The sequence below is a fragment of the Hemitrygon akajei genome, chromosome 12 (genome assembly GCF_048418815.1).
Source record: "Hemitrygon akajei chromosome 12, sHemAka1.3, whole genome shotgun sequence".
Lineage (NCBI taxonomy): Eukaryota > Metazoa > Chordata > Chondrichthyes > Myliobatiformes > Dasyatidae > Hemitrygon > Hemitrygon akajei.
The window spans coordinates 108,864,464-108,891,979 of record NC_133135.1 but is presented as its reverse complement, the minus strand read 5'-3'; the positions used below and the strand labels follow the sequence as shown (position 1 = coordinate 108,891,979).

General features: G+C 52.0%; 1 protein-coding gene across 3 annotated transcripts in view; it reads left to right on the top strand.

The window, feature by feature from the left end:
• Positions 1-27,516, top strand: part of LOC140737369 (SPARC-related modular calcium-binding protein 1-like) — a 237,157-nt gene that overhangs the window by 113,537 nt on the left and 96,104 nt on the right. For all 3 annotated transcript variants that reach the window (XM_073063830.1, XM_073063829.1, XM_073063831.1), the window contains 2 exons: positions 22,968-23,050; positions 25,924-26,020. In XM_073063830.1, the coding sequence (XP_072919931.1) occupies positions 22,968-23,050; positions 25,924-26,020 (180 nt within the window). The remainder of the gene's footprint in view (positions 1-22,967; positions 23,051-25,923; positions 26,021-27,516) is intronic.

The following is a 27,516-nucleotide window of genomic DNA, read 5'->3' as shown; positions in this document are numbered from 1 at the left end:
GTGTCTTCTGGTCCTAGACTCCCCCACTATAGGAAACATCCTCTCCACATCCACTCTATCTGTGTCCTCTGGTCCGAGACTCCCCCACTATAGGAAACATCCTCTCCACATCCACTCTATCTGTGTCCTCTGGTCCTAGACTCCCCCACTATAGGAAACATCCTCTCCACATCCACTCTATCTGTGTCCTCTGGTCCAACGCTCCCCCACCGTAGGAAACATCCTCTCCACATCCACTCTATCTGTGGTCCTAGACTCCCCCACTATAGGAAACATCCTCTCCACATCCACTCTATCTGTGTCCTCTGGTCCAACGCTCCCCCACCATAGGAAACATCCTCTCCACATCCACTCTATCTGTGGTCCTAGACTCCCCCACTATAGGAAACATCCTCTCCACATCCACTCTATCTGTGCCCTCTGGTCCTGGACTCCCCCCTCTATAGGAAACATCCTCTCCACATCCACTCTATCTGTGTCCTCTGGTCCTAGACTCCCCCACTATAGGAAACATCCTCTCCACATCCACTCTATCTGTGTCCTCTGGTCCTAGACTTCCCCACTATAGGAAACATCCTCTCCACATCCACTCTATCTGTGTCCTCTGGTCCTAGACTCCCCCACTACAGGAAACATCCTCTCCACATCCACTCTATCTGTGCCCTCTGGTCCAAGACTCCCCCACCGTAGGAAACATCCTCTCCACATCCACTCTATCTGTGTCCTCTGGTCCTAGACTCCCCCACTATAGGAAACATCCTCTCCACATCCACTCTATCTGTGTCCTCTGGTCCGAGACTCCCCCACTATAGGAAACATCCTCTCCACATCCACTCTATCTGTGTCCTCTGGTCCTAGACTTCCCCACTATAGGAAACATCCTCTCCACATCCACTCTATCTGTGTCCTCTGGTCCTAGACTCCCCCACTACAGGAAACATCCTCTCCACATCCACTCTATCTGTGCCCTCTGGTCCAAGACTCCCCCACCGTAGGAAACATCCTCTCCACATCCACTCTATCTGTGTCCTCTGGTCATAGACTCCCCCACTATAGGAAACATCCTCTCCACATCCACTCTATCTGTGTCCTCTGGTCCTAGACTCCCCCACTATAGGAAACATCCTCTCCACATCCACTCTATCTGTGCCCTCTGGTCCGAGACTCCCCCACCGTAGGAAACATCCTCTCCACATCCACTCTATCTGTGTCCTTTGGTCCAACGCTCCCCCACTGTAGGAAACATCCTCTCCACATCCACTCTATCTGTGTCCTCTGGTCCGAGACTCCCCCACTATAGGAAACATCCTCTCCACATCCACTCTATCTGTGTCCTCTGGTCCTAGACTCCCCCACTATAGGAAACATCCTCTCCACATCCACTCTATCTGTGTCCTCTGGTCCAACGCTCCCCCACCGTAGGAAACATCCTCTCCACATCCACTCTATCTGTGCCCTCTGGTCCAAGACTCCCCCACCGTAGGAAACATCCTCTCCACATCCACTCTATCTGTGTCTTCTGGTCCTAGACTCCCCCACTATAGGAAACATCCTCTCCACATCCACTCTATCTGTGTCCTCTGGTCCGAGACTCCCCCACTATAGGAAACATCCTCTCCACATCCACTCTATCTGTGTCCTCTGGTCCAACGCTCCCCCACCATAGGAAACATCCTCTCCACATCCACTCTATCTGTGTCCTCTGGTCCAACGCTCCCCCACCGTAGGAAACATCCTCTCCACATCCACTCTATCTGTGCCCTCTGGTCCAAGACTCCCCCACCGTAGGAAACATCCTCTCCACATCCACTCTATCTGTGTCTTCTGGTCCTAGACTCCCCCACTATAGGAAACATCCTCTCCACATCCACTCTATCTGTGTCCTCTGGTCCAACGCTCCCCCACCGTAGGAAACATCCTCTCCACATCCACTCTATCTGTGCCCTCTGGTCCAAGACTCCCCCACCGTAGGAAACATCCTCTCCACATCCACTCTATCTGTGTCTTCTGGTACTAGACTCCCCCACTATAGGAAACATCCTCTCCACATCCACTCTATCTGTGTCCTCTGGTCCGAGACTCCCCCACTATAGGAAACATCCTCTCCACATCCACTCTATCTGTGTCCTCTGGTCCAACGCTCCCCCACCATAGGAAACATCCTCTCCACATCCACTCTATCTGTGTCTTCTGGTCCTAGACTCCCCCACTATAGGAAACATCCTCTCCACATCCACTCTATCTGTGTCCTCTGGTCCGAGACTCCCCCACTATAGGAAACATCCTCTCCACATCCACTCTATCTGTGTCCTCTGGTCCAACGCTCCCCCACCATAGGAAACATCCTCTCCACATCCACTCTATCTGTGTCTTCTGGTCCTAGACTCCCCCACTATAGGAAACATCCTCTCCACATCCACTCTATCTGTGTCCTCTGGTCCGAGACTCCCCCACTATAGGAAACATCCTCTCCACATCCACTCTATCTGTGTCCTCTGGTCCAACGCTCCCCCACCATAGGAAACATCCTCTCCACATCCACTCTATCTGTGTCTTCTGGTCCTAGACTCCCCCACTATAGGAAACATCCTCTCCACATCCACTCTATCTGTGTCCTCTGGTCCGAGACTCCCCCACTATAGGAAACATCCTCTCCACATCCACTCTATCTGTGTCCTCTGGTCCGAGACTCCCCCACTATAGGAAACATCCTCTCCACATCCACTCTATCTGTGTCCTCTGGTCCTAGACTTCCCCACTATAGGAAACATCCTCTCCACATCCACTCTATCTGTGTCCTCTGGTCCTAGACTCCCCCACTACAGGAAACATCCTCTCCACATCCACTCTATCTGTGCCCTCTGGTCCAAGACTCCCCCACCGTAGGAAACATCCTCTCCACATCCACTCTATCTGTGTCCTCTGGTCATAGACTCCCCCACTATAGGAAACATCCTCTCCACATCCACTCTATCTGTGTCCTCTGGTCCTAGACTCCCCCACTATAGGAAACATCCTCTCCACATCCACTCTATCTGTGCCCTCTGGTCCGAGACTCCCCCACCGTAGGAAACATCCTCTCCACATCCACTCTATCTGTGTCCTTTGGTCCAACGCTCCCCCACTGTAGGAAACATCCTCTCCACATCCACTCTATCTGTGTCCTCTGGTCCGAGACTCCCCCACTATAGGAAACATCCTCTCCACATCCACTCTATCTGTGTCCTCTGGTCCTAGACTCCCCCACTATAGGAAACATCCTCTCCACATCCACTCTATCTGTGTCCTCTGGTCCAACGCTCCCCCACCGTAGGAAACATCCTCTCCACATCCACTCTATCTGTGCCCTCTGGTCCAAGACTCCCCCACCGTAGGAAACATCCTCTCCACATCCACTCTATCTGTGTCTTCTGGTCCTAGACTCCCCCACTATAGGAAACATCCTCTCCACATCCACTCTATCTGTGTCCTCTGGTCCGAGACTCCCCCACTATAGGAAACATCCTCTCCACATCCACTCTATCTGTGTCCTCTGGTCCTAGACTCCCCCACTATAGGAAACATCCTCTCCACATCCACTCTATCTGTGTCCTCTGGTCCAACGCTCCCCCACCGTAGGAAACATCCTCTCCACATCCACTCTATCTGTGGTCCTAGACTCCCCCACTATAGGAAACATCCTCTCCACATCCACTCTATCTGTGTCCTCTGGTCCAACGCTCCCCCACCATAGGAAACATCCTCTCCACATCCACTCTATCTGTGGTCCTAGACTCCCCCACTATAGGAAACATCCTCTCCACATCCACTCTATCTGTGCCCTCTGGTCCTGGACTCCCCCCTCTATAGGAAACATCCTCTCCACATCCACTCTATCTGTGGTCCTAGACTCCCCCACTATAGGAAACATCCTCTCCACATCCACTCTATCTGTGTCCTCTGGTCCAACGCTCCCCCACCATAGGAAACATCCTCTCCACATCCACTCTATCTGTGGTCCTAGACTCCCCCACTATAGGAAACATCCTCTCCACATCCACTCTATCTGTGCCCTCTGGTCCTGGACTCCCCCCTCTATAGGAAACATCCTCTCCACATCCACTCTATCTGTGTCCTCTGGTCCTAGACTCCCCCACTATAGGAAACATCCTCTCCACATCCACTCTATCTGTGTCCTCTGGTCCAACGCTCCCCCACCGTAGGAAACATCCTCTCCACATCCACTCTATCTGTGCCCTCTGGTCCAAGACTCCCCCACCGTAGGAAACATCCTCTCCACATCCACTCTATCTGTGTCTTCTGGTCCTAGACTCCCCCACTATAGGAAACATCCTCTCCACATCCACTCTATCTGTGTCCTCTGGTCCGAGACTCCCCCACTATAGGAAACATCCTCTCCACATCCACTCTATCTGTGTCCTCTGGTCCAACGCTCCCCCACCATAGGAAACATCCTCTCCACATCCACTCTATCTGTGTCTTCTGGTCCTAGACTCCCCCACTATAGGAAACATCCTCTCCACATCCACTCTATCTGTGTCCTCTGGTCCGAGACTCCCCCACTATAGGAAACATCCTCTCCACATCCACTCTATCTGTGTCCTCTGGTCCGAGACTCCCCCACTATAGGAAACATCCTCTCCACATCCACTCTATCTGTGTCCTCTGGTCCTAGACTTCCCCACTATAGGAAACATCCTCTCCACATCCACTCTATCTGTGTCCTCTGGTCCTAGACTCCCCCACTACAGGAAACATCCTCTCCACATCCACTCTATCTGTGCCCTCTGGTCCAAGACTCCCCCACCGTAGGAAACATCCTCTCCACATCCACTCTATCTGTGTCCTCTGGTCATAGACTCCCCCACTATAGGAAACATCCTCTCCACATCCACTCTATCTGTGTCCTCTGGTCCTAGACTCCCCCACTATAGGAAACATCCTCTCCACATCCACTCTATCTGTGCCCTCTGGTCCGAGACTCCCCCACCGTAGGAAACATCCTCTCCACATCCACTCTATCTGTGTCCTTTGGTCCAACGCTCCCCCACTGTAGGAAACATCCTCTCCACATCCACTCTATCTGTGTCCTCTGGTCCGAGACTCCCCCACTATAGGAAACATCCTCTCCACATCCACTCTATCTGTGTCCTCTGGTCCTAGACTCCCCCACTATAGGAAACATCCTCTCCACATCCACTCTATCTGTGTCCTCTGGTCCAACGCTCCCCCACCGTAGGAAACATCCTCTCCACATCCACTCTATCTGTGCCCTCTGGTCCAAGACTCCCCCACCGTAGGAAACATCCTCTCCACATCCACTCTATCTGTGTCTTCTGGTCCTAGACTCCCCCACTATAGGAAACATCCTCTCCACATCCACTCTATCTGTGTCCTCTGGTCCGAGACTCCCCCACTATAGGAAACATCCTCTCCACATCCACTCTATCTGTGTCCTCTGGTCCTAGACTCCCCCACTATAGGAAACATCCTCTCCACATCCACTCTATCTGTGTCCTCTGGTCCAACGCTCCCCCACCGTAGGAAACATCCTCTCCACATCCACTCTATCTGTGGTCCTAGACTCCCCCACTATAGGAAACATCCTCTCCACATCCACTCTATCTGTGTCCTCTGGTCCAACGCTCCCCCACCATAGGAAACATCCTCTCCACATCCACTCTATCTGTGGTCCTAGACTCCCCCACTATAGGAAACATCCTCTCCACATCCACTCTATCTGTGCCCTCTGGTCCTGGACTCCCCCCTCTATAGGAAACATCCTCTCCACATCCACTCTATCTGTGTCCTCTGGTCCTAGACTCCCCCACTATAGGAAACATCCTCTCCACATCCATTCTATCTGTGTCCTCTGGTCCTAGACTTCCCCACTATAGGAAACATCCTCTCCACATCCACTCTATCTGTGTCCTCTGGTCCTAGACTCCCCCACTACAGGAAACATCCTCTCCACATCCACTCTATCTGTGCCCTCTGGTCCAAGACTCCCCCACCGTAGGAAACATCCTCTCCACATCCACTCTATCTGTGTCCTCTGGTCCTAGACTCCCCCACTATAGGAAACATCCTCTCCACATCCACTCTATCTGTGTCCTCTGGTCCGAGACTCCCCCACTATAGGAAACATCCTCTCCACATCCACTCTATCTGTGTCCTCTGGTCCTAGACTCCCCCACTATAGGAAACATCCTCTCCACATCCACTCTATCTGTGTCCTCTGGTCCAACGCTCCCCCACCGTAGGAAACATCCTCTCCACATCCACTCTATCTGTGCCCTCTGGTCCAAGACTCCCCCACCGTAGGAAACATCCTCTCCACATCCACTCTATCTGTGTCTTCTGGTCCTAGACTCCCCCACTATAGGAAACATCCTCTCCACATCCACTCTATCTGTGTCCTCTGGTCCGAGACTCCCCCACTATAGGAAACATCCTCTCCACATCCACTCTATCTGTGTCCTCTGGTCCAACGCTCCCCCACCATAGGAAACATCCTCTCCACATCCACTCTATCTGTGTCTTCTGGTCCTAGACTCCCCCACTATAGGAAACATCCTCTCCACATCCACTCTATCTGTGTCCTCTGGTCCGAGACTCCCCCACTATAGGAAACATCCTCTCCACATCCACTCTATCTGTGTCCTCTGGTCCGAGACTCCCCCACTATAGGAAACATCCTCTCCACATCCACTCTATCTGTGTCCTCTGGTCCTAGACTTCCCCACTATAGGAAACATCCTCTCCACATCCACTCTATCTGTGTCCTCTGGTCCTAGACTCCCCCACTACAGGAAACATCCTCTCCACATCCACTCTATCTGTGCCCTCTGGTCCAAGACTCCCCCACCGTAGGAAACATCCTCTCCACATCCACTCTATCTGTGTCCTCTGGTCATAGACTCCCCCACTATAGGAAACATCCTCTCCACATCCACTCTATCTGTGTCCTCTGGTCCTAGACTCCCCCACTATAGGAAACATCCTCTCCACATCCACTCTATCTGTGCCCTCTGGTCCGAGACTCCCCCACCGTAGGAAACATCCTCTCCACATCCACTCTATCTGTGTCCTTTGGTCCAACGCTCCCCCACTGTAGGAAACATCCTCTCCACATCCACTCTATCTGTGTCCTCTGGTCCGAGACTCCCCCACTATAGGAAACATCCTCTCCACATCCACTCTATCTGTGTCCTCTGGTCCTAGACTCCCCCACTATAGGAAACATCCTCTCCACATCCACTCTATCTGTGTCCTCTGGTCCAACGCTCCCCCACCGTAGGAAACATCCTCTCCACATCCACTCTATCTGTGCCCTCTGGTCCAAGACTCCCCCACCGTAGGAAACATCCTCTCCACATCCACTCTATCTGTGTCTTCTGGTCCTAGACTCCCCCACTATAGGAAACATCCTCTCCACATCCACTCTATCTGTGTCCTCTGGTCCGAGACTCCCCCACTATAGGAAACATCCTCTCCACATCCACTCTATCTGTGTCCTCTGGTCCAACGCTCCCCCACCATAGGAAACATCCTCTCCACATCCACTCTATCTGTGGTCCTAGACTCCCCCACTATAGGAAACATCCTCTCCACATCCACTCTATCTGTGCCCTCTGGTCCTGGACTCCCCCCTCTATAGGAAACATCCTCTCCACATCCACTCTATCTGTGTCCTCTGGTCCTAGACTCCCCCACTATAGGAAACATCCTCTCCACATCCACTCTATCTGTGTCCTCTGGTCCTAGACTTCCCCACTATAGGAAACATCCTCTCCACATCCACTCTATCTGTGTCCTCTGGTCCTAGACTCCCCCACTACAGGAAACATCCTCTCCACATCCACTCTATCTGTGCCCTCTGGTCCAAGACTCCCCCACCGTAGGAAACATCCTCTCCACATCCACTCTATCTGTGTCCTCTGGTCCTAGACTCCCCCACTATAGGAAACATCCTCTCCACATCCACTCTATCTGTGTCCTCTGGTCCGAGACTCCCCCACTATAGGAAACATCCTCTCCACATCCACTCTATCTGTGTCCTCTGGTCCTAGACTTCCCCACTATAGGAAACATCCTCTCCACATCCACTCTATCTGTGTCCTCTGGTCCTAGACTCCCCCACTACAGGAAACATCCTCTCCACATCCACTCTATCTGTGCCCTCTGGTCCAAGACTCCCCCACCGTAGGAAACATCCTCTCCACATCCACTCTATCTGTGTCCTCTGGTCATAGACTCCCCCACTATAGGAAACATCCTCTCCACATCCACTCTATCTGTGTCCTCTGGTCCTAGACTCCCCCACTATAGGAAACATCCTCTCCACATCCACTCTATCTGTGCCCTCTGGTCCGAGACTCCCCCACCGTAGGAAACATCCTCTCCACATCCACTCTATCTGTGTCCTTTGGTCCAACGCTCCCCCACTGTAGGAAACATCCTCTCCACATCCACTCTATCTGTGTCCTCTGGTCCGAGACTCCCCCACTATAGGAAACATCCTCTCCACATCCACTCTATCTGTGTCCTCTGGTCCTAGACTCCCCCACTATAGGAAACATCCTCTCCACATCCACTCTATCTGTGTCCTCTGGTCCAACGCTCCCCCACCGTAGGAAACATCCTCTCCACATCCACTCTATCTGTGCCCTCTGGTCCAAGACTCCCCCACCGTAGGAAACATCCTCTCCACATCCACTCTATCTGTGTCCTCTGGTCCTAGACTCCCCCACTATAGGAAACATCCTCTCCACATCCACTCTATCTGTGTCCTCTGGTCCGAGACTCCCCCACTATAGGAAACATCCTCTCCACATCCACTCTATCTGTGTCCTCTGGTCCAACGCTCCCCCACCATAGGAAACATCCTCTCCACATCCACTCTATCTGTGTCTTCTGGTCCTAGACTCCCCCACTATAGGAAACATCCTCTCCACATCCACTCTATCTGTGTCCTCTGGTCCAACGCTCCCCCACCGTAGGAAACATCCTCTCCACATCCACTCTATCTGTGCCCTCTGGTCCAAGACTCCCCCACCGTAGGAAACATCCTCTCCACATCCACTCTATCTGTGTCTTCTGGTCCTAGACTCCCCCACTATAGGAAACATCCTCTCCACATCCACTCTATCTGTGTCCTCTGGTCCGAGACTCCCCCACTATAGGAAACATCCTCTCCACATCCACTCTATCTGTGTCCTCTGGTCCAACGCTCCCCCACCATAGGAAACATCCTCTCCACATCCACTCTATCTGTGTCTTCTGGTCCTAGACTCCCCCACTATAGGAAACATCCTCTCCACATCCACTCTATCTGTGTCCTCTGGTCCGAGACTCCCCCACTATAGGAAACATCCTCTCCACATCCACTCTATCTGTGTCCTCTGGTCCAACGCTCCCCCACCATAGGAAACATCCTCTCCACATCCACTCTATCTGTGTCTTCTGGTCCTAGACTCCCCCACTATAGGAAACATCCTCTCCACATCCACTCTATCTGTGTCCTCTGGTCCGAGACTCCCCCACTATAGGAAACATCCTCTCCACATCCACTCTATCTGTGTCCTCTGGTCCAACGCTCCCCCACCATAGGAAACATCCTCTCCACATCCACTCTATCTGTGTCTTCTGGTCCTAGACTCCCCCACTATAGGAAACATCCTCTCCACATCCACTCTATCTGTGTCCTCTGGTCCGAGACTCCCCCACTATAGGAAACATCCTCTCCACATCCACTCTATCTGTGTCCTCTGGTCCGAGACTCCCCCACTATAGGAAACATCCTCTCCACATCCACTCTATCTGTGTCCTCTGGTCCTAGACTTCCCCACTATAGGAAACATCCTCTCCACATCCACTCTATCTGTGTCCTCTGGTCCTAGACTCCCCCACTACAGGAAACATCCTCTCCACATCCACTCTATCTGTGCCCTCTGGTCCAAGACTCCCCCACCGTAGGAAACATCCTCTCCACATCCACTCTATCTGTGTCCTCTGGTCATAGACTCCCCCACTATAGGAAACATCCTCTCCACATCCACTCTATCTGTGTCCTCTGGTCCTAGACTCCCCCACTATAGGAAACATCCTCTCCACATCCACTCTATCTGTGCCCTCTGGTCCGAGACTCCCCCACCGTAGGAAACATCCTCTCCACATCCACTCTATCTGTGTCCTTTGGTCCAACGCTCCCCCACTGTAGGAAACATCCTCTCCACATCCACTCTATCTGTGTCCTCTGGTCCGAGACTCCCCCACTATAGGAAACATCCTCTCCACATCCACTCTATCTGTGTCCTCTGGTCCTAGACTCCCCCACTATAGGAAACATCCTCTCCACATCCACTCTATCTGTGTCCTCTGGTCCAACGCTCCCCCACCGTAGGAAACATCCTCTCCACATCCACTCTATCTGTGCCCTCTGGTCCAAGACTCCCCCACCGTAGGAAACATCCTCTCCACATCCACTCTATCTGTGTCTTCTGGTCCTAGACTCCCCCACTATAGGAAACATCCTCTCCACATCCACTCTATCTGTGTCCTCTGGTCCGAGACTCCACCACTATGGGAAACATCCTCTCCACATCCACTCTATCTGTGTCCTCTGGTCCTAGACTCCCCCACTATAGGAAACATCCTCTCCACATCCACTCTATCTGTGTCCTCTGGTCCAACGCTCCCCCACCGTAGGAAACATCCTCTCCACATCCACTCTATCTGTGGTCCTAGACTCCCCCACTATAGGAAACATCCTCTCCACATCCACTCTATCTGTGTCCTCTGGTCCAACGCTCCCCCACCATAGGAAACATCCTCTCCACATCCACTCTATCTGTGGTCCTAGACTCCCCCACTATAGGAAACATCCTCTCCACATCCACTCTATCTGTGCCCTCTGGTCCTGGACTCCCCCCTCTATAGGAAACATCCTCTCCACATCCACTCTATCTGTGGTCCTAGACTCCCCCACTATAGGAAACATCCTCTCCACATCCACTCTATCTGTGTCCTCTGGTCCAACGCTCCCCCACCATAGGAAACATCCTCTCCACATCCACTCTATCTGTGGTCCTAGACTCCCCCACTATAGGAAACATCCTCTCCACATCCACTCTATCTGTGCCCTCTGGTCCTGGACTCCCCCCTCTATAGGAAACATCCTCTCCACATCCACTCTATCTGTGTCCTCTGGTCCTAGACTCCCCCACTATAGGAAACATCCTCTCCACATCCACTCTATCTGTGTCCTCTGGTCCAACGCTCCCCCACCGTAGGAAACATCCTCTCCACATCCACTCTATCTGTGCCCTCTGGTCCAAGACTCCCCCACCGTAGGAAACATCCTCTCCACATCCACTCTATCTGTGTCTTCTGGTCCTAGACTCCCCCACTATAGGAAACATCCTCTCCACATCCACTCTATCTGTGTCCTCTGGTCCGAGACTCCCCCACTATAGGAAACATCCTCTCCACATCCACTCTATCTGTGTCCTCTGGTCCAACGCTCCCCCACCATAGGAAACATCCTCTCCACATCCACTCTATCTGTGTCTTCTGGTCCTAGACTCCCCCACTATAGGAAACATCCTCTCCACATCCACTCTATCTGTGTCCTCTGGTCCGAGACTCCCCCACTATAGGAAACATCCTCTCCACATCCACTCTATCTGTGTCCTCTGGTCCGAGACTCCCCCACTATTGGAAACATCCTCTCCACATCCACTCTATCTGTGTCCTCTGGTCCTAGACTTCCCCACTATAGGAAACATCCTCTCCACATCCACTCTATCTGTGTCCTCTGGTCCTAGACTCCCCCACTACAGGAAACATCCTCTCCACATCCACTCTATCTGTGCCCTCTGGTCCAAGACTCCCCCACCGTAGGAAACATCCTCTCCACATCCACTCTATCTGTGTCCTCTGGTCATAGACTCCCCCACTATAGGAAACATCCTCTCCACATCCACTCTATCTCTGTCCTCTGGTCCTAGACTCCCCCACTATAGGAAACATCCTCTCCACATCCACTCTATCTGTGCCCTCTGGTCCGAGACTCCCCCACCGTAGGAAACATCCTCTCCACATCCACTCTATCTGTGTCCTTTGGTCCAACGCTCCCCCACTGTAGGAAACATCCTCTCCACATCCACTCTATCTGTGTCCTCTGGTCCGAGACTCCCCCACTATAGGAAACATCCTCTCCACATCCACTCTATCTGTGTCCTCTGGTCCTAGACTCCCCCACTATAGGAAACATCCTCTCCACATCCACTCTATCTGTGTCCTCTGGTCCAACGCTCCCCCACCGTAGGAAACATCCTCTCCACATCCACTCTATCTGTGCCCTCTGGTCCAAGACTCCCCCACCGTAGGAAACATCCTCTCCACATCCACTCTATCTGTGTCTTCTGGTCCTAGACTCCCCCACTATAGGAAACATCCTCTCCACATCCACTCTATCTGTGTCCTCTGGTCCGAGACTCCCCCACTATAGGAAACATCCTCTCCACATCCACTCCATCTGTGTCCTCTGGTCCTAGACTCCCCCACTATAGGAAACATCCTCTCCACATCCACTCTATCTGTGTCCTCTGGTCCAACGCTCCCCCACCGTAGGAAACATCCTCTCCACATCCACTCTATCTGTGGTCCTAGACTCCCCCACTATAGGAAACATCCTCTCCACATCCACTCTATCTGTGTCCTCTGGTCCAACGCTCCCCCACCATAGGAAACATCCTCTCCACATCCACTCTATCTGTGGTCCTAGACTCCCCCACTATAGGAAACATCCTCTCCACATCCACTCTATCTGTGCCCTCTGGTCCTGGACTCCCCCCTCTATAGGAAACATCCTCTCCACATCCACTCTATCTGTGTCCTCTGGTCCTAGACTCCCCCACTATAGGAAACATCCTCTCCACATCCACTCTATCTGTGTCCTCTGGTCCTAGACTTCCCCACTATAGGAAACATCCTCTCCACATCCACTCTATCTGTGTCCTCTGGTCCTAGACTCCCCCACTACAGGAAACATCCTCTCCACATCCACTCTATCTGTGCCCTCTGGTCCAAGACTCCCCCACCGTAGGAAACATCCTCTCCACATCCACTCTATCTGTGTCCTCTGGTCCTAGACTCCCCCACTATAGGAAACATCCTCTCCACATCCACTCTATCTGTGTCCTCTGGTCCGAGACTCCCCCACTATAGGAAACATCCTCTCCACATCCACTCTATCTGTGTCCTCTGGTCCTAGACTCCCCCACTATAGGAAACATCCTCTCCACATCCACTCTATCTGTGTCCTCTGGTCCAACGCTCCCCCACCGTAGGAAACATCCTCTCCACATCCACTCTATCTGTGCCCTCTGGTCAAAGACTCCCCCACCGTAGGAAACATCCTCTCCACATCCACTCTATCTGTGTCTTCTGGTCCTAGACTCCCCCACTATAGGAAACATCCTCTCCACATCCACTCTATCTGTGTCCTCTGGTCCGAGACTCCCCCACTATAGGAAACATCCTCTCCACATCCACTCTATCTGTGTCCTCTGGTCCAACGCTCCCCCACCATAGGAAACATCCTCTCCACATCCACTCTATCTGTGTCTTCTGGTCCTAGACTCCCCCACTATAGGAAACATCCTCTCCACATCCACTCTATCTGTGTCCTCTGGTCCGAGACTCCCCCACTATAGGAAACATCCTCTCCACATCCACTCTATCTGTGTCCTCTGGTCCGAGACTCCCCCACTATAGGAAACATCCTCTCCACATCCACTCTATCTGTGTCCTCTGGTCCTAGACTTCCCCACTATAGGAAACATCCTCTCCACATCCACTCTATCTGTGTCCTCTGGTCCTAGACTCCCCCACTACAGGAAACATCCTCTCCACATCCACTCTATCTGTGCCCTCTGGTCCAAGACTCCCCCACCGTAGGAAACATCCTCTCCACATCCACTCTATCTGTGTCCTCTGGTCATAGACTCCCCCACTATAGGAAACATCCTCTCCACATCCACTCTATCTGTGTCCTCTGGTCCTAGACTCCCCCACTATAGGAAACATCCTCTCCACATCCACTCTATCTGTGCCCTCTGGTCCGAGACTCCCCCACCGTAGGAAACATCCTCTCCACATCCACTCTATCTGTGTCCTTTGGTCCAACGCTCCCCCACTGTAGGAAACATCCTCTCCACATCCACTCTATCTGTGTCCTCTGGTCCGAGACTCCCCCACTATAGGAAACATCCTCTCCACATCCACTCTATCTGTGTCCTCTGGTCCTAGACTCCCCCACTATAGGAAACATCCTCTCCACATCCACTCTATCTGTGTCCTCTGGTCCAACGCTCCCCCACCGTAGGAAACATCCTCTCCACATCCACTCTATCTGTGCCCTCTGGTCCAAGACTCCCCCACCGTAGGAAACATCCTCTCCACATCCACTCTATCTGTGTCTTCTGGTCCTAGACTCCCCCACTATAGGAAACATCCTCTCCACATCCACTCTATCTGTGTCCTCTGGTCCGAGACTCCCCCACTATAGGAAACATCCTCTCCACATCCACTCTATCTGTGTCCTCTGGTCCAACGCTCCCCCACCATAGGAAACATCCTCTCCACATCCACTCTATCTGTGGTCCTAGACTCCCCCACTATAGGAAACATCCTCTCCACATCCACTCTATCTGTGCCCTCTGGTCCTGGACTCCCCCCTCTATAGGAAACATCCTCTCCACATCCACTCTATCTGTGTCCTCTGGTCCTAGACTCCCCCACTATAGGAAACATCCTCTCCACATCCACTCTATCTGTGTCCTCTGGTCCTAGACTTCCCCACTATAGGAAACATCCTCTCCACATCCACTCTATCTGTGTCCTCTGGTCCTAGACTCCCCCACTACAGGAAACATCCTCTCCACATCCACTCTATCTGTGCCCTCTGGTCCAAGACTCCCCCACCGTAGGAAACATCCTCTCCACATCCACTCTATCTGTGTCCTCTGGTCCTAGACTCCCCCACTATAGGAAACATCCTCTCCACATCCACTCTATCTGTGTCCTCTGGTCCGAGACTCCCCCACTATAGGAAACATCCTCTCCACATCCACTCTATCTGTGTCCTCTGGTCCTAGACTCCCCCACTATAGGAAACATCCTCTCCACATCCACTCTATCTGTGTCCTCTGGTCCTAGACTCCCCCACTATAGGAAACATCCTCTCCACATCCACTCTATCTGTGTCCTCTGGTCCAACGCTCCCCCACCGTAGGAAACATCCTCTCCACATCCACTCTATCTGTGCCCTCTGGTCCAAGACTCCCCCACCGTAGGAAACATCCTCTCCACATCCACTCTATCTGTGTCTTCTGGTCCTAGACTCCCCCACTATAGGAAACATCCTCTCCACATCCACTCTATCTGTGTCCTCTGGTCCGAGACTCCCCCACTATAGGAAACATCCTCTCCACATCCACTCTATCTGTGTCCTCTGGTCCAACGCTCCCCCACCATAGGAAACATCCTCTCCACATCCACTCTATCTGTGGTCCTAGACTCCCCCACTATAGGAAACATCCTCTCCACATCCACTCTATCTGTGCCCTCTGGTCCTGGACTCCCCCCTCTATAGGAAACATCCTCTCCACATCCACTCTATCTGTGGTCCTAGACTCCCCCACCGTAGGAAACATCCTCTCCACATCCACTCTATCTGTGCCCTCTGGTCCTGGACTCCCCCCTCTATAGGAAACATCCTCTCCACATCCACTCTATCTGTGTCCTCTGGTCCTAGACTCCCCCACTATAGGAAACATCCTCTCCACATCCACTCTATCTGTGTCCTCTGGTCCTAGACTTCCCCACTATAGGAAACATCCTCTCCACATCCACTCTATCTGTGTCCTCTGGTCCTAGACTCCCCCACTACAGGAAACATCCTCTCCACATCCACTCTATCTGTGCCCTCTGGTCCAAGACTCCCCCACCGTAGGAAACATCCTCTCCACATCCACTCTATCTGTGTCCTCTGGTCCTAGACTCCCCCACTATAGGAAACATCCTCTCCACATCCACTCTATCTGTGTCCTCTGGTCCGAGACTCCCCCACTATAGGAAACATCCTCTCCACATCCACTCTATCTGTGTCCTCTGGTCCTAGACTCCCCCACTATAGGAAACATCCTCTCCACATCCACTCTATCTGTGTCCTCTGGTCCTAGACTCCCCCACTATAGGAAACATCCTCTCCACATCCACTCTATCTGTGTCCTCTGGTCCAACGCTCCCCCACCGTAGGAAACATCCTCTCCACATCCACTCTATCTGTGCCCTCTGGTCCTAGACTCCCCCACTATAGGAAACATCCTCTCCACATCCACTCTATCTGTGCCCTCTGGTCCTGGACTCCCCCCTCTATAGGAAACATCCTCTCCACATCCACTCTATCTGTGGTCCTAGACTCCCCCACCGTAGGAAACATCCTCTCCACATCCACTCTATCTGTGCCCTCTGGTCCTGGACTCCCCCCTCTATAGGAAACATCCTCTCCACATCCACTCTATCTGTGTCCTCTGGTCCTAGACTCCCCCACTATAGGAAACATCCTCTCCACATCCACTCTATCTGTGTCCTCTGGTCCTAGACTTCCCCACTATAGGAAACATCCTCTCCACATCCACTCTATCTGTGTCCTCTGGTCCTAGACTCCCCCACTACAGGAAACATCCTCTCCACATCCACTCTATCTGTGCCCTCTGGTCCAAGACTCCCCCACCGTAGGAAACATCCTCTCCACATCCACTCTATCTGTGTCCTCTGGTCCTAGACTCCCCCACTATAGGAAACATCCTCTCCACATCCACTCTATCTGTGTCCTCTGGTCCGAGACTCCCCCACTATAGGAAACATCCTCTCCACATCCACTCTATCTGTGTCCTCTGGTCCTAGACTCCCCCACTATAGGAAACATCCTCTCCACATCCACTCTATCTGTGTCCTCTGGTCCTAGACTCCCCCACTATAGGAAACATCCTCTCCACATCCACTCTATCTGTGTCCTCTGGTCCAACGCTCCCCCACCGTAGGAAACATCCTCTCCACATCCACTCTATCTGTGCCCTCTGGTCCAAGACTCCCCCACCGTAGGAAACATCCTCTCCACATCCACTCTATCTGTGTCTTCTGGTCCTAGACTCCCCCACTATAGGAAACATCCTCTCCACATCCACTCTATCTGTGTCCTCTGGTCCGAGACTCCCCCACTATAGGAAACATCCTCTCCACATCCACTCTATCTGTGTCCTCTGGTCCAACGCTCCCCCACCATAGGAAACATCCTCTCCACATCCACTCTATCTGTGGTCCTAGACTCCCCCACTATAGGAAACATCCTCTCCACATCCACTCTATCTGTGCCCTCTGGTCCTGGACTCCCCCCTCTATAGGAAACATCCTCTCCACATCCACTCTATCTGTGTCCTCTGGTCCTAGACTCCCCCACTATAGGAAACATCCTCTCCACATCCACTCTATCTGTGTCCTCTGGTCCTAGACTTCCCCACTATAGGAAACATCCTCTCCACATCCACTCTATCTGTGTCCTCTGGTCCTAGACTCCCCCACTACAGGAAACATCCTCTCCACATCCACTCTATCTGTGCCCTCTGGTCCAAGACTCCCCCACCGTAGGAAACATCCTCTCCACATCCACTCTATCTGTGTCCTCTGGTCCTAGACTCCCCCACTATAGGAAACATCCTCTCCACATCCACTCTATCTGTGTCCTCTGGTCCGAGACTCCCCCACTATAGGAAACATCCTCTCCACATCCACTCTATCTGTGTCCTCTGGTCCTAGACCTCCCCACTATAGGAAACATCCTCTCCACATCCACTCTATCTGTGTCCTCTGGTCCTAGACTCCCCCACTACAGGAAATATCCTCTCCACATCCACTCTATCTGTGCCCTCTGGTCCAAGACTCCCCCACCGTAGGAAACATCCTCTCCACATCCACTCTATCTGTGTCCTCTGGTCATAGACTCCCCCACTATAGGAAACATCCTCTCCACATCCACTCTATCTGTGTCCTCTGGTCCTAGACTCCCCCACTATAGGAAACATCCTCTCCACATCCACTCTATCTGTGCCCTCTGGTCCGAGACTCCCCCACCGTAGGAAACATCCTCTCCACATCCACTCTATCTGTGTCCTTTGGTCCAACGCTCCCCCACTGTAGGAAACATCCTCTCCACATCCACTCTATCTGTGTCCTCTGGTCCGAGACTCCCCCACTATAGGAAACATCCTCTCCACATCCACTCTATCTGTGTCCTCTGGTCCTAGACTCCCCCACTATAGGAAACATCCTCTCCACATCCACTCTATCTGTGTCCTCTGGTCCAACGCTCCCCCACCGTAGGAAACATCCTCTCCACATCCACTCTATCTGTGCCCTCTGGTCCAAGACTCCCCCACCGTAGGAAACATCCTCTCCACATCCACTCTATCTGTGTCTTCTGGTCCTAGACTCCCCCACTATAGGAAACATCCTCTCCACATCCACTCTATCTGTGTCCTCTGGTCCGAGACTCCCCCACTATAGGAAACATCCTCTCCACATCCACTCTATCTGTGTCCTCTGGTCCAACGCTCCCCCACCATAGGAAACATCCTCTCCACATCCACTCTATCTGTGTCTTCTGGTCCTAGACTCCCCCACTATAGGAAACATCCTCTCCACATCCACTCTATCTGTGTCCTCTGGTCCGAGACTCCCCCACTATAGGAAACATCCTCTCCACATCCACTCTATCTGTGTCCTCTGGTCCGAGACTCCCCCACTATAGGAAACATCCTCTCCACATCCACTCTATCTGTGTCCTCTGGTCCTAGACTTCCCCACTATAGGAAACATCCTCTCCACATCCACTCTATCTGTGGTCCTAGACTCCCCCACTATAGGAAACATCCTCTCCACATCCACTCTATCTGTGCCCTCTGGTCCAAGACTCCCCCACCGTAGGAAACATCCTCTCCACATCCACTCTATCTGTGTCCTCTGGTCATAGACTCCCCCACTATAGGAAACATCCTCTCCACATCCACTCTATCTGTGTCCTCTGGTCCTAGACTCCCCCACTATAGGAAACATCCTCTCCACATCCACTCTATCTGTGTCCTCTGGTCATAGACTCCCCCACTATAGGAAACATCCTCTCCACATCCACTCTATCTGTGTCCTCTGGTCCTAGACTCCCCCACTATAGGAAACATCCTCTCCACATCCACTCTATCTGTGCCCTCTGGTCCGAGACTCCCCCACCGTAGGAAACATCCTCTCCACATCCACTCTATCTGTGTCCTTTGGTCCAACGCTCCCCCACTGTAGGAAACATCCTCTCCACATCCACTCTATCTGTGTCCTCTGGTCCGAGACTCCCCCACTATAGGAAACATCCTCTCCACATCCACTCTATCTGAGTCCTCTGGTCCTAGACTCCCCCACTATAGGAAACATCCTCTCCACATCCACTCTATCTGTGTCCTCTGGTCCAACGCTCCCCCACCGTAGGAAACATCCTCTCCACATCCACTCTATCTGTGCCCTCTGGTCCAAGACTCCCCCACCGTAGGAAACATCCTCTCCACATCCACTCTATCTGTGTCTTCTGGTCCTAGACTCCCCCACTATAGGAAACATCCTCTCCACATCCACTCTATCTGTGTCCTCTGGTCCGAGACTCCCCCACTATAGGAAACATCCTCTCCACATCCACTCTATCTGTGTCCTCTGGTCCTAGACTCCCCCACTATAGGAAACATCCTCTCCACATCCACTCTATCTGTGCCCTCTGGTCCGAGACTCCCCCACCGTAGGAAACATCCTCTCCACATCCACTCTATCTGTGTCCTTTGGTCCAACGCTCCCCCACTGTAGGAAACATCCTCTCCACATCCACTCTATCTGTGTCCTCTGGTCCGAGACTCCCCCACTATAGGAAACATCCTCTCCACATCCACTCTATCTGTGTCCTCTGGTCCTAGACTCCCCCACTATAGGAAACATCCTCTCCACATCCACTCTATCTGTGTCCTCTGGTCCAACGCTCCCCCACCGTAGGAAACATCCTCTCCACATCCACTCTATCTGTGCCCTCTGGTCCAAGACTCCCCCACCGTAGGAAACATCCTCTCCACATCCACTCTATCTGTGTCTTCTGGTCCTAGACTCCCCCACTATAGGAAACATCCTCTCCACATCCACTCTATCTGTGTCCTCTGGTCCGAGACTCCCCCACTATAGGAAACATCCTCTCCACATCCACTCTATCTGTGTCCTCTGGTCCAACGCTCCCCCACCATAGGAAACATCCTCTCCACATCCACTCTATCTGTGTCTTCTGGTCCTAGACTCCCCCACTATAGGAAACATCCTCTCCACATCCACTCTATCTGTGTCCTCTGGTCCGAGACTCCCCCACTATAGGAAACATCCTCTCCACATCCACTCTATCTGTGTCCTCTGGTCCGAGACTCCCCCACTATAGGAAACATCCTCTCCACATCCACTCTATCTGTGTCCTCTGGTCCTAGACTTCCCCACTATAGGAAACATCCTCTCCACATCCACTCTATCTGTGTCCTCTGGTCCTAGACTCCCCCACTACAGGAAACATCCTCTCCACATCCACTCTATCTGTGCCCTCTGGTCCAAGACTCCCCCACCGTAGGAAACATCCTCTCCACATCCACTCTATCTGTGTCCTCTGGTCATAGACTCCCCCACTATAGGAAACATCCTCTCCACATCCACTCTATCTGTGTCCTCTGGTCCTAGACTCCCCCACTATAGGAAACATCCTCTCCACATCCACTCTATCTGTGCCCTCTGGTCCGAGACTCCCCCACCGTAGGAAACATCCTCTCCACATCCACTCTATCTGTGTCCTTTGGTCCAACGCTCCCCCACTGTAGGAAACATCCTCTCCACATCCACTCTATCTGTGTCCTCTGGTCCGAGACTCCCCCACTATAGGAAACATCCTCTCCACATCCACTCTATCTGTGTCCTCTGGTCCTAGACTCCCCCACTATAGGAAACATCCTCTCCACATCCACTCTATCTGTGTCCTCTGGTCCAACGCTCCCCCACCGTAGGAAACATCCTCTCCACATCCACTCTATCTGTGCCCTCTGGTCCAAGACTCCCCCACCGTAGGAAACATCCTCTCCACATCCACTCTATCTGTGTCTTCTGGTCCTAGACTCCCCCACTATAGGAAACATCCTCTCCACATCCACTCTATCTGTGTCCTCTGGTCCGAGACTCCCCCACTATAGGAAACATCCTCTCCACATCCACTCTATCTGTGTCCTCTGGTCCTAGACTCCCCCACTATAGGAAACATCCTCTCCACATCCACTCTATCTGTGTCCTCTGGTCCAACGCTCCCCCACCGTAGGAAACATCCTCTCCACATCCACTCTATCTGTGGTCCTAGACTCCCCCACTATAGGAAACATCCTCTCCACATCCACTCTATCTGTGTCCTCTGGTCCAACGCTCCCCCACCATAGGAAACATCCTCTCCACATCCACTCTATCTGTGGTCCTAGACTCCCCCACTATAGGAAACATCCTCTCCACATCCACTCTATCTGTGCCCTCTGGTCCTGGACTCCCCCCTCTATAGGAAACATCCTCTCCACATCCACTCTATCTGTGTCCTCTGGTCCTAGACTCCCTCACTATAGGAAACATCCTCTCCACATCCACTCTATCTGTGCCCTCTGGTCCTAGACTCCCGCCACTATAGGAAACACCCTCCCCACATCCACTCTATCTGTGTCCTCTGGTCCTAGACTCCCCCACTACAGGAAACATCCTCCCCACATCCACTCTATCTGTGTCCTCTGGTCCTAGACTCCCCCACTATAGGAAACATCCTCTCCACATCTCGAGTCCCTTCAATGTTTGATACATTTCAATTAAGTCACCCATCATTCATTTGAATTCCATGAATATTGTATTATAACATCTAAATTTCTTTAGGGACTGGGATCACTTGTCCCCCAAAGGCGATTGTGGGAACTGAAAGTAACAAGAATTAGTGACAGAGTGGGAAATGGGCATTGATTTGATTAGCAGCATCTGTGGAATTTGCTGTCAGGATCAGAATTGGGTTTAACATCACTGACATATGTCATGAGGTTAGTTGTCATTGTGGCAGCTGAACAATGCAATGCAGAATAATAGCAGAAACATAGGTAAATAATAATGCAAAAACAGAAATCTAAGAAGTAGTGAGGTAGTGTTCACGGGTTCAGTGTCCATTCAGGAATCGGACGGCAGAGGGGAAGAAACTGTTCCTGAATCGTTGAGTGTGTGTCTTCTGGCTCCTGTACCTCCTCCCTGATGGCAGAGGGGAAGAAACTGTTCCTGAATCGTTGAGTGTGGGCCTTCAGGCTCCTGTACCTCCTCCCTGATGGCAGCAATGAGAAGAGGGCATGTCCTGAGTGATGGGGCTCCTTGATGATGATGATGCCAGCTGTCTGAGGCATCGCTCCTTGATGATGTCCTGGATACTACGGAGGCTGGTGTCCATGATGGAGCTGACTGAGTTTACAACTCTCTGCAGCTTGTTTCGATCCTGTACAGTGCCCCCCACCACCCACAGCAGACAGTGATGCAGCCGGCTAGTGTGTTCTCCCATCTGTAGAAATTGCGAGAGTTGTTTGTGACATACCAAATCTCCTCAAACTCCTCATGAAATACAGCTGCTGTGGTGCCTTCTTTGTACTGCCTCGATATGTTGGGCCCTGGATAGTGCCTCAGAAGATGCTGATTTCCAGGAACTCGAAATTGCTCATCCTTCCCTCTCCCATCCCTCAGTGAGGACTGGTGCTCATTTTCACATTTCACCGTTGTCTCTGCAGGAATCAGACTCCTGACTGCGGGAGTGGTGCAAAGTCCAAAGTCTCGGAGATGGCCCCTCTCTTCAGGGACCGGAAGCTGCAAGGTGAGTGACTGGGAGGAGTGCAGAGGAGTGTGAGGGTGCCACAGGAAACACAGGCGCCTGTATATCAGGACAAGTCTCTTTCCTGTTCAGAAATAAAAAGTGAGGCGTGAAACTCAGAAGTCTATAATAATCATGAAGGTCTATATAATCTACCTATCACCTCCCAGCTTCTGACTTTATCCCCACCCACCTACCGTCCCACTCACCTAGTTTGACCTATCACCTCCCAGCTTCTGACTTTATCCCCACCCACCTACCGTCCCCCTCACCTAGTCTGACCTATCACCTCCCAGCTTCTGACTTCATCCCCACCCACCTACCGTCCCCCTCACCTAGTCTGACCTATCACCTCCAAGCTTCTGACTTTATCCCCACCCACCTACCGTCCCCCTCACATAGTCTGACCTATCACCTCCCAGCTTCTGACTTTATCCCCACCCACCTACCGTCCCCCTCACCTAGTCTGACCTATCACCTCCCAGCTTCTGACTTCATCCCCACCCACCTACCGTCCCCCTCACCTAGTCTGACCTATCACCTCCAAGCTTCTGACTTTATCCCCACCCACCTACCGTCCCCCTCACCTAGTCTGACCTATCACCACCCAGCTTCTGACTTCATCCCCACCCACTTACAGTTCCCCCTCACCTAGTCTGACCTATCATCTCCCAGCTTCTGACTTCATCCCCACCCACCTACCGTCCCCCTCACCTAGTCTGACCTATCACCACCCAGCTTCTGACTTCATCTCCACCCACTTACAGTTCCCCCTCACCTAGTCTGACCTATCACCTCCCAGCTTCTGACTTCATCCCCACCCACCTACCGTCCCCCTCACCTAGTCTGACCTATCACCTCCCAGCTTCTGACTTCATCCCCACCCACCTACCGTCCCCCTCACCTAGTCTGACCTATCACCTCCAAGCTTCTGACTTTATCCCCACCCACCTACCGTCCCCCTCACCTAGTCTGACCTATCACCTCCCAGCTTCTGACTTTATCCCCACCCACCTACCGTCCCCCTCACCTAGTCTGACCTATCACCTCCAAGCTTCTGACTTTATCCCCACCCACCTACCGTCCCACTCACCTAGTCTGACCTATCACCTCCCAGCTTCTGACTTTATCCCCACCCACCTACCGTCCCCCTCACCTAGTCTGACCTATCACCTCCCAGCTTCTGACTTCATCCCCATCCACCTACCGTCCCCCTCACCTAGTCTGACCTATCACCTCCCAGCTTCTGACTTTATCCCCACCCACCTACCGTCCCCCTCACCTAGTCTGACCTATCACCTCCCAGCTTCTGACTTTATCCCCACCCACCTACTGTCCCCCTCACCTAGTCTGACCTATCACCTCCCAGCTTCTGACTTTATCCCCACCCACCTACCGTCCCCCTCACCTAGTCTGACCTATCACCTCCCAGCTTCTGACTTTATCCCCACCCACCTACCGTCCCCCTCACCTATCACTTTCCCACTCTGGCTTCTGCTCCCTTCCTTTCCAGTCCTGAAGAAGAGTCTCAGCCCAAAATGTCAACTGTTCGTTAGAGTCATAGAGAAGTACAGCACAGAAGCAGGCCCTTCAGCCCAACTAGTCCATGCTGAACCATTTAAATTGCTTACTCCCACTGACCTGCACAGGCACCATAGCCCTCCATATCCCTACCTATCCAAACTTCACTTAAACATTGAAATCGAGCTCGCATGCACCTCTTGCGCTGGCAGCTCGTTCCACATTCTCATTGTCCTCCCTGTGAAGAAGCTCCCCCTCATATTCCACTTAAACCTTTCACCTTTCACCCCTAACCCACGACCTCTGGTTGTAATCTCACCCAACCTCAGTGGAAAAAAGCCTACTTGCAATTACCCTACCTATACCCCTCATAATTTTGTATATCTCTACCAAATCTCCTCTCAATCTTCTACTTTCTAAGGAATAAAGTCCTGACCTGTTCAACCTTTCCTTGTAACTCAGATCCTCCAGGCCTGGCAACATCCTTGTAAATTTTCTCTGCACTCTTTCAACATTATTTACATCTTTCCTGTAGGTAGGTGACCAAAACTGCACACAGTACTCCAAATTAGGCCTCACCATTGTCTTATACAACTTCGACATAACGTCCCACTTCCTGTACTCTATATTTTGATTTAGAAGGCCAACGTGCCAAAGGTTTTCTTTATGACCCTATCTACTTGTGATGCCATTTTCAATGAATGATGGACCTGTATTGCCCTACCATTCACTGTGTGAGACCTATCCTGGGTGGTTTTACCAAAGTGCAACACCTCACACTTGTCTGCATTAAATTCTATCTTCCATTTTTCAGCCCATTTTTCCAGCCGGCCCAGATCCCACCCTAAGCCATGATAGCCTTCCTCGCTGTCCACTATACCCCCAATCTTGGTGTTATCCACAAATTTTTTGATCCAGAACTATTATCCAGATTGATGATATAAATGGACCCAGCACTGGTCCCTGCAGCACTCCACTTACCACAGGCCTCCCGTCAGAGAGGCAACCAGCTACTACCATCCTCTGGTCTCTCCCACAAATTCCTCTGCATAGATGCTGCTCGACCTGCTGAGTCCCTCAAGCATTTTGTGTTTTGCTCTGGATTTTCAGCATCTGCAGAATCTCTGGTGTTTCTGATGTGATAGTCACGTCGGTTCTCTATTTCCTGACACGTTGGGCAACAGTCGTTTCTCAGCCACCACCACAAGGTGATGAACTGGCATTCACCTCACTTGCTGTTTATTGGATCTAATGGTCTGCTTTAAAACTGCCTTGCCTTCACCTCAGACCACCTGAGAGAGTCTTGAAGCTGATTGTTCTGACCTGCTAATGTCTGTCATGTCACGTGTCTCCAGGTTGCCCTGGTGGAAAGAAGACAGAGTTTGTGACAGGATTGTTGAAGTCACTCATTATGGATATGGCCCAGGCTAGCTCACTCCTAACATGGAGAAGGTATTTATGTCTCCCTTCACCTTTCTTCCTTCCTCCTACCCATGCACGTACAGTCCTCAAACCCCAGGATAGGCTGCCCTTGGCCTCCAACCTCAGTGGGCTTGAGGGTTTGCAGAGGTCAGGCCTTCAAGTTGGCCCAGGATAGGTTTTATTCCTTGGAAAGTAGGAGGGTGAGGAATGACCTTGTGGAGTTTAAATGAGCGGTATAGGTAAGGTGGACAATAGTCTTTTCCCCAGGGTGGTAGAGTACTAAACAAGGGAGCACAGGTTTGGTGTGAGAGGGAAAAGTTTTAGAAGGGCCAACTTTTCATGCAGAGATGGTGGGTATACGGAACAAGGTGCTAGAGGAAGTGGTTGAGGGAGATAAGATCGTATCATTTAAAAAGCACTTGGAAAGATATGTGGAGAGGAGTGACTTGGAGGAATATGGGCTGAACTCAGAAAATTGTAACTCGCTAGCTGGGCGCCAGGGTTAGCATGAACTGGAGGGGTGGAAGGGCCTGTATTCCTCTATGACTCTGACCCCACTATCTATAGGTGACATAGGAGATTACACATCCTTTATCCCCGGCACTGGTTCAGGTAGTAGGAGACGCTGCAGTGTCTTCATCAAGTCACCTGAATTGTAGTTTGCCGTCAGGCCAGTGTTTGTGATACGGGTATTAATTTTGCCCCTCCTAGAGCCATAATGCCCTGCTGTTCAGAACCAGGCCCTTTGGCTCATCTCGTCTGTCCGGAAAAATCCTGCTTCGTCCCGGACCACAGCCCTCCCTACCCCTCCCATCCACGTACCCGTCCAAACTTCTCTTAAGCATTGAAATCAAACCTGCATCCAGCACCACCCCCACCCCCCCGCTGGCAGCTCGTTGCACACTCGCACCAGCCTCTGAGTGAAGACGTTCACCCTCTGTTTCCTCTTAAGTATTTTACCCTTCACCCTTAACCTATGACCTCCAGCTCTAGTCTCTCCGACCTCAGTGGAAGAAGCCTACCTGCATTTACCCTGTCTGTACATCTGATTTGGTTGGTGGGGTGGAGATACGTCTCTACCAAATTCCTTCCCTCTGCTTGTCTGCAGGTCACCCTCGGGCAAGGTGTAGATCCTGCTTAGCCCCCTCCCCCCCGGGATCAGGGTCACGTGAAGCCGTGGGAGGGGGTGGTGGACGGTCGTATGAGCAGCCAGTGCAGATCACAAGTCCTGGTTATGTGACCACTGACACCAGGCAGACAATCTCTGAAGAGTATTGATCATGGCTGGGGTCACCCACCTTATAAAAGCACGGTCCAGAAGAAAATGATGACAAATATGGATTCCTGTCACGGTATGTTGACAGGCCGACTAGGGGGAATGCCATACTAGATCTAGCATTAGGTAACATACCGGATCAGGTCACAGATGTGTCAGTGGGTGAGCATCTGGGGGACAGTGATCACCGCTCCCTGACCTTTAGCATTATCATGGAAAAAGATAGAATCAGAGAGGACAGGAGAATTTT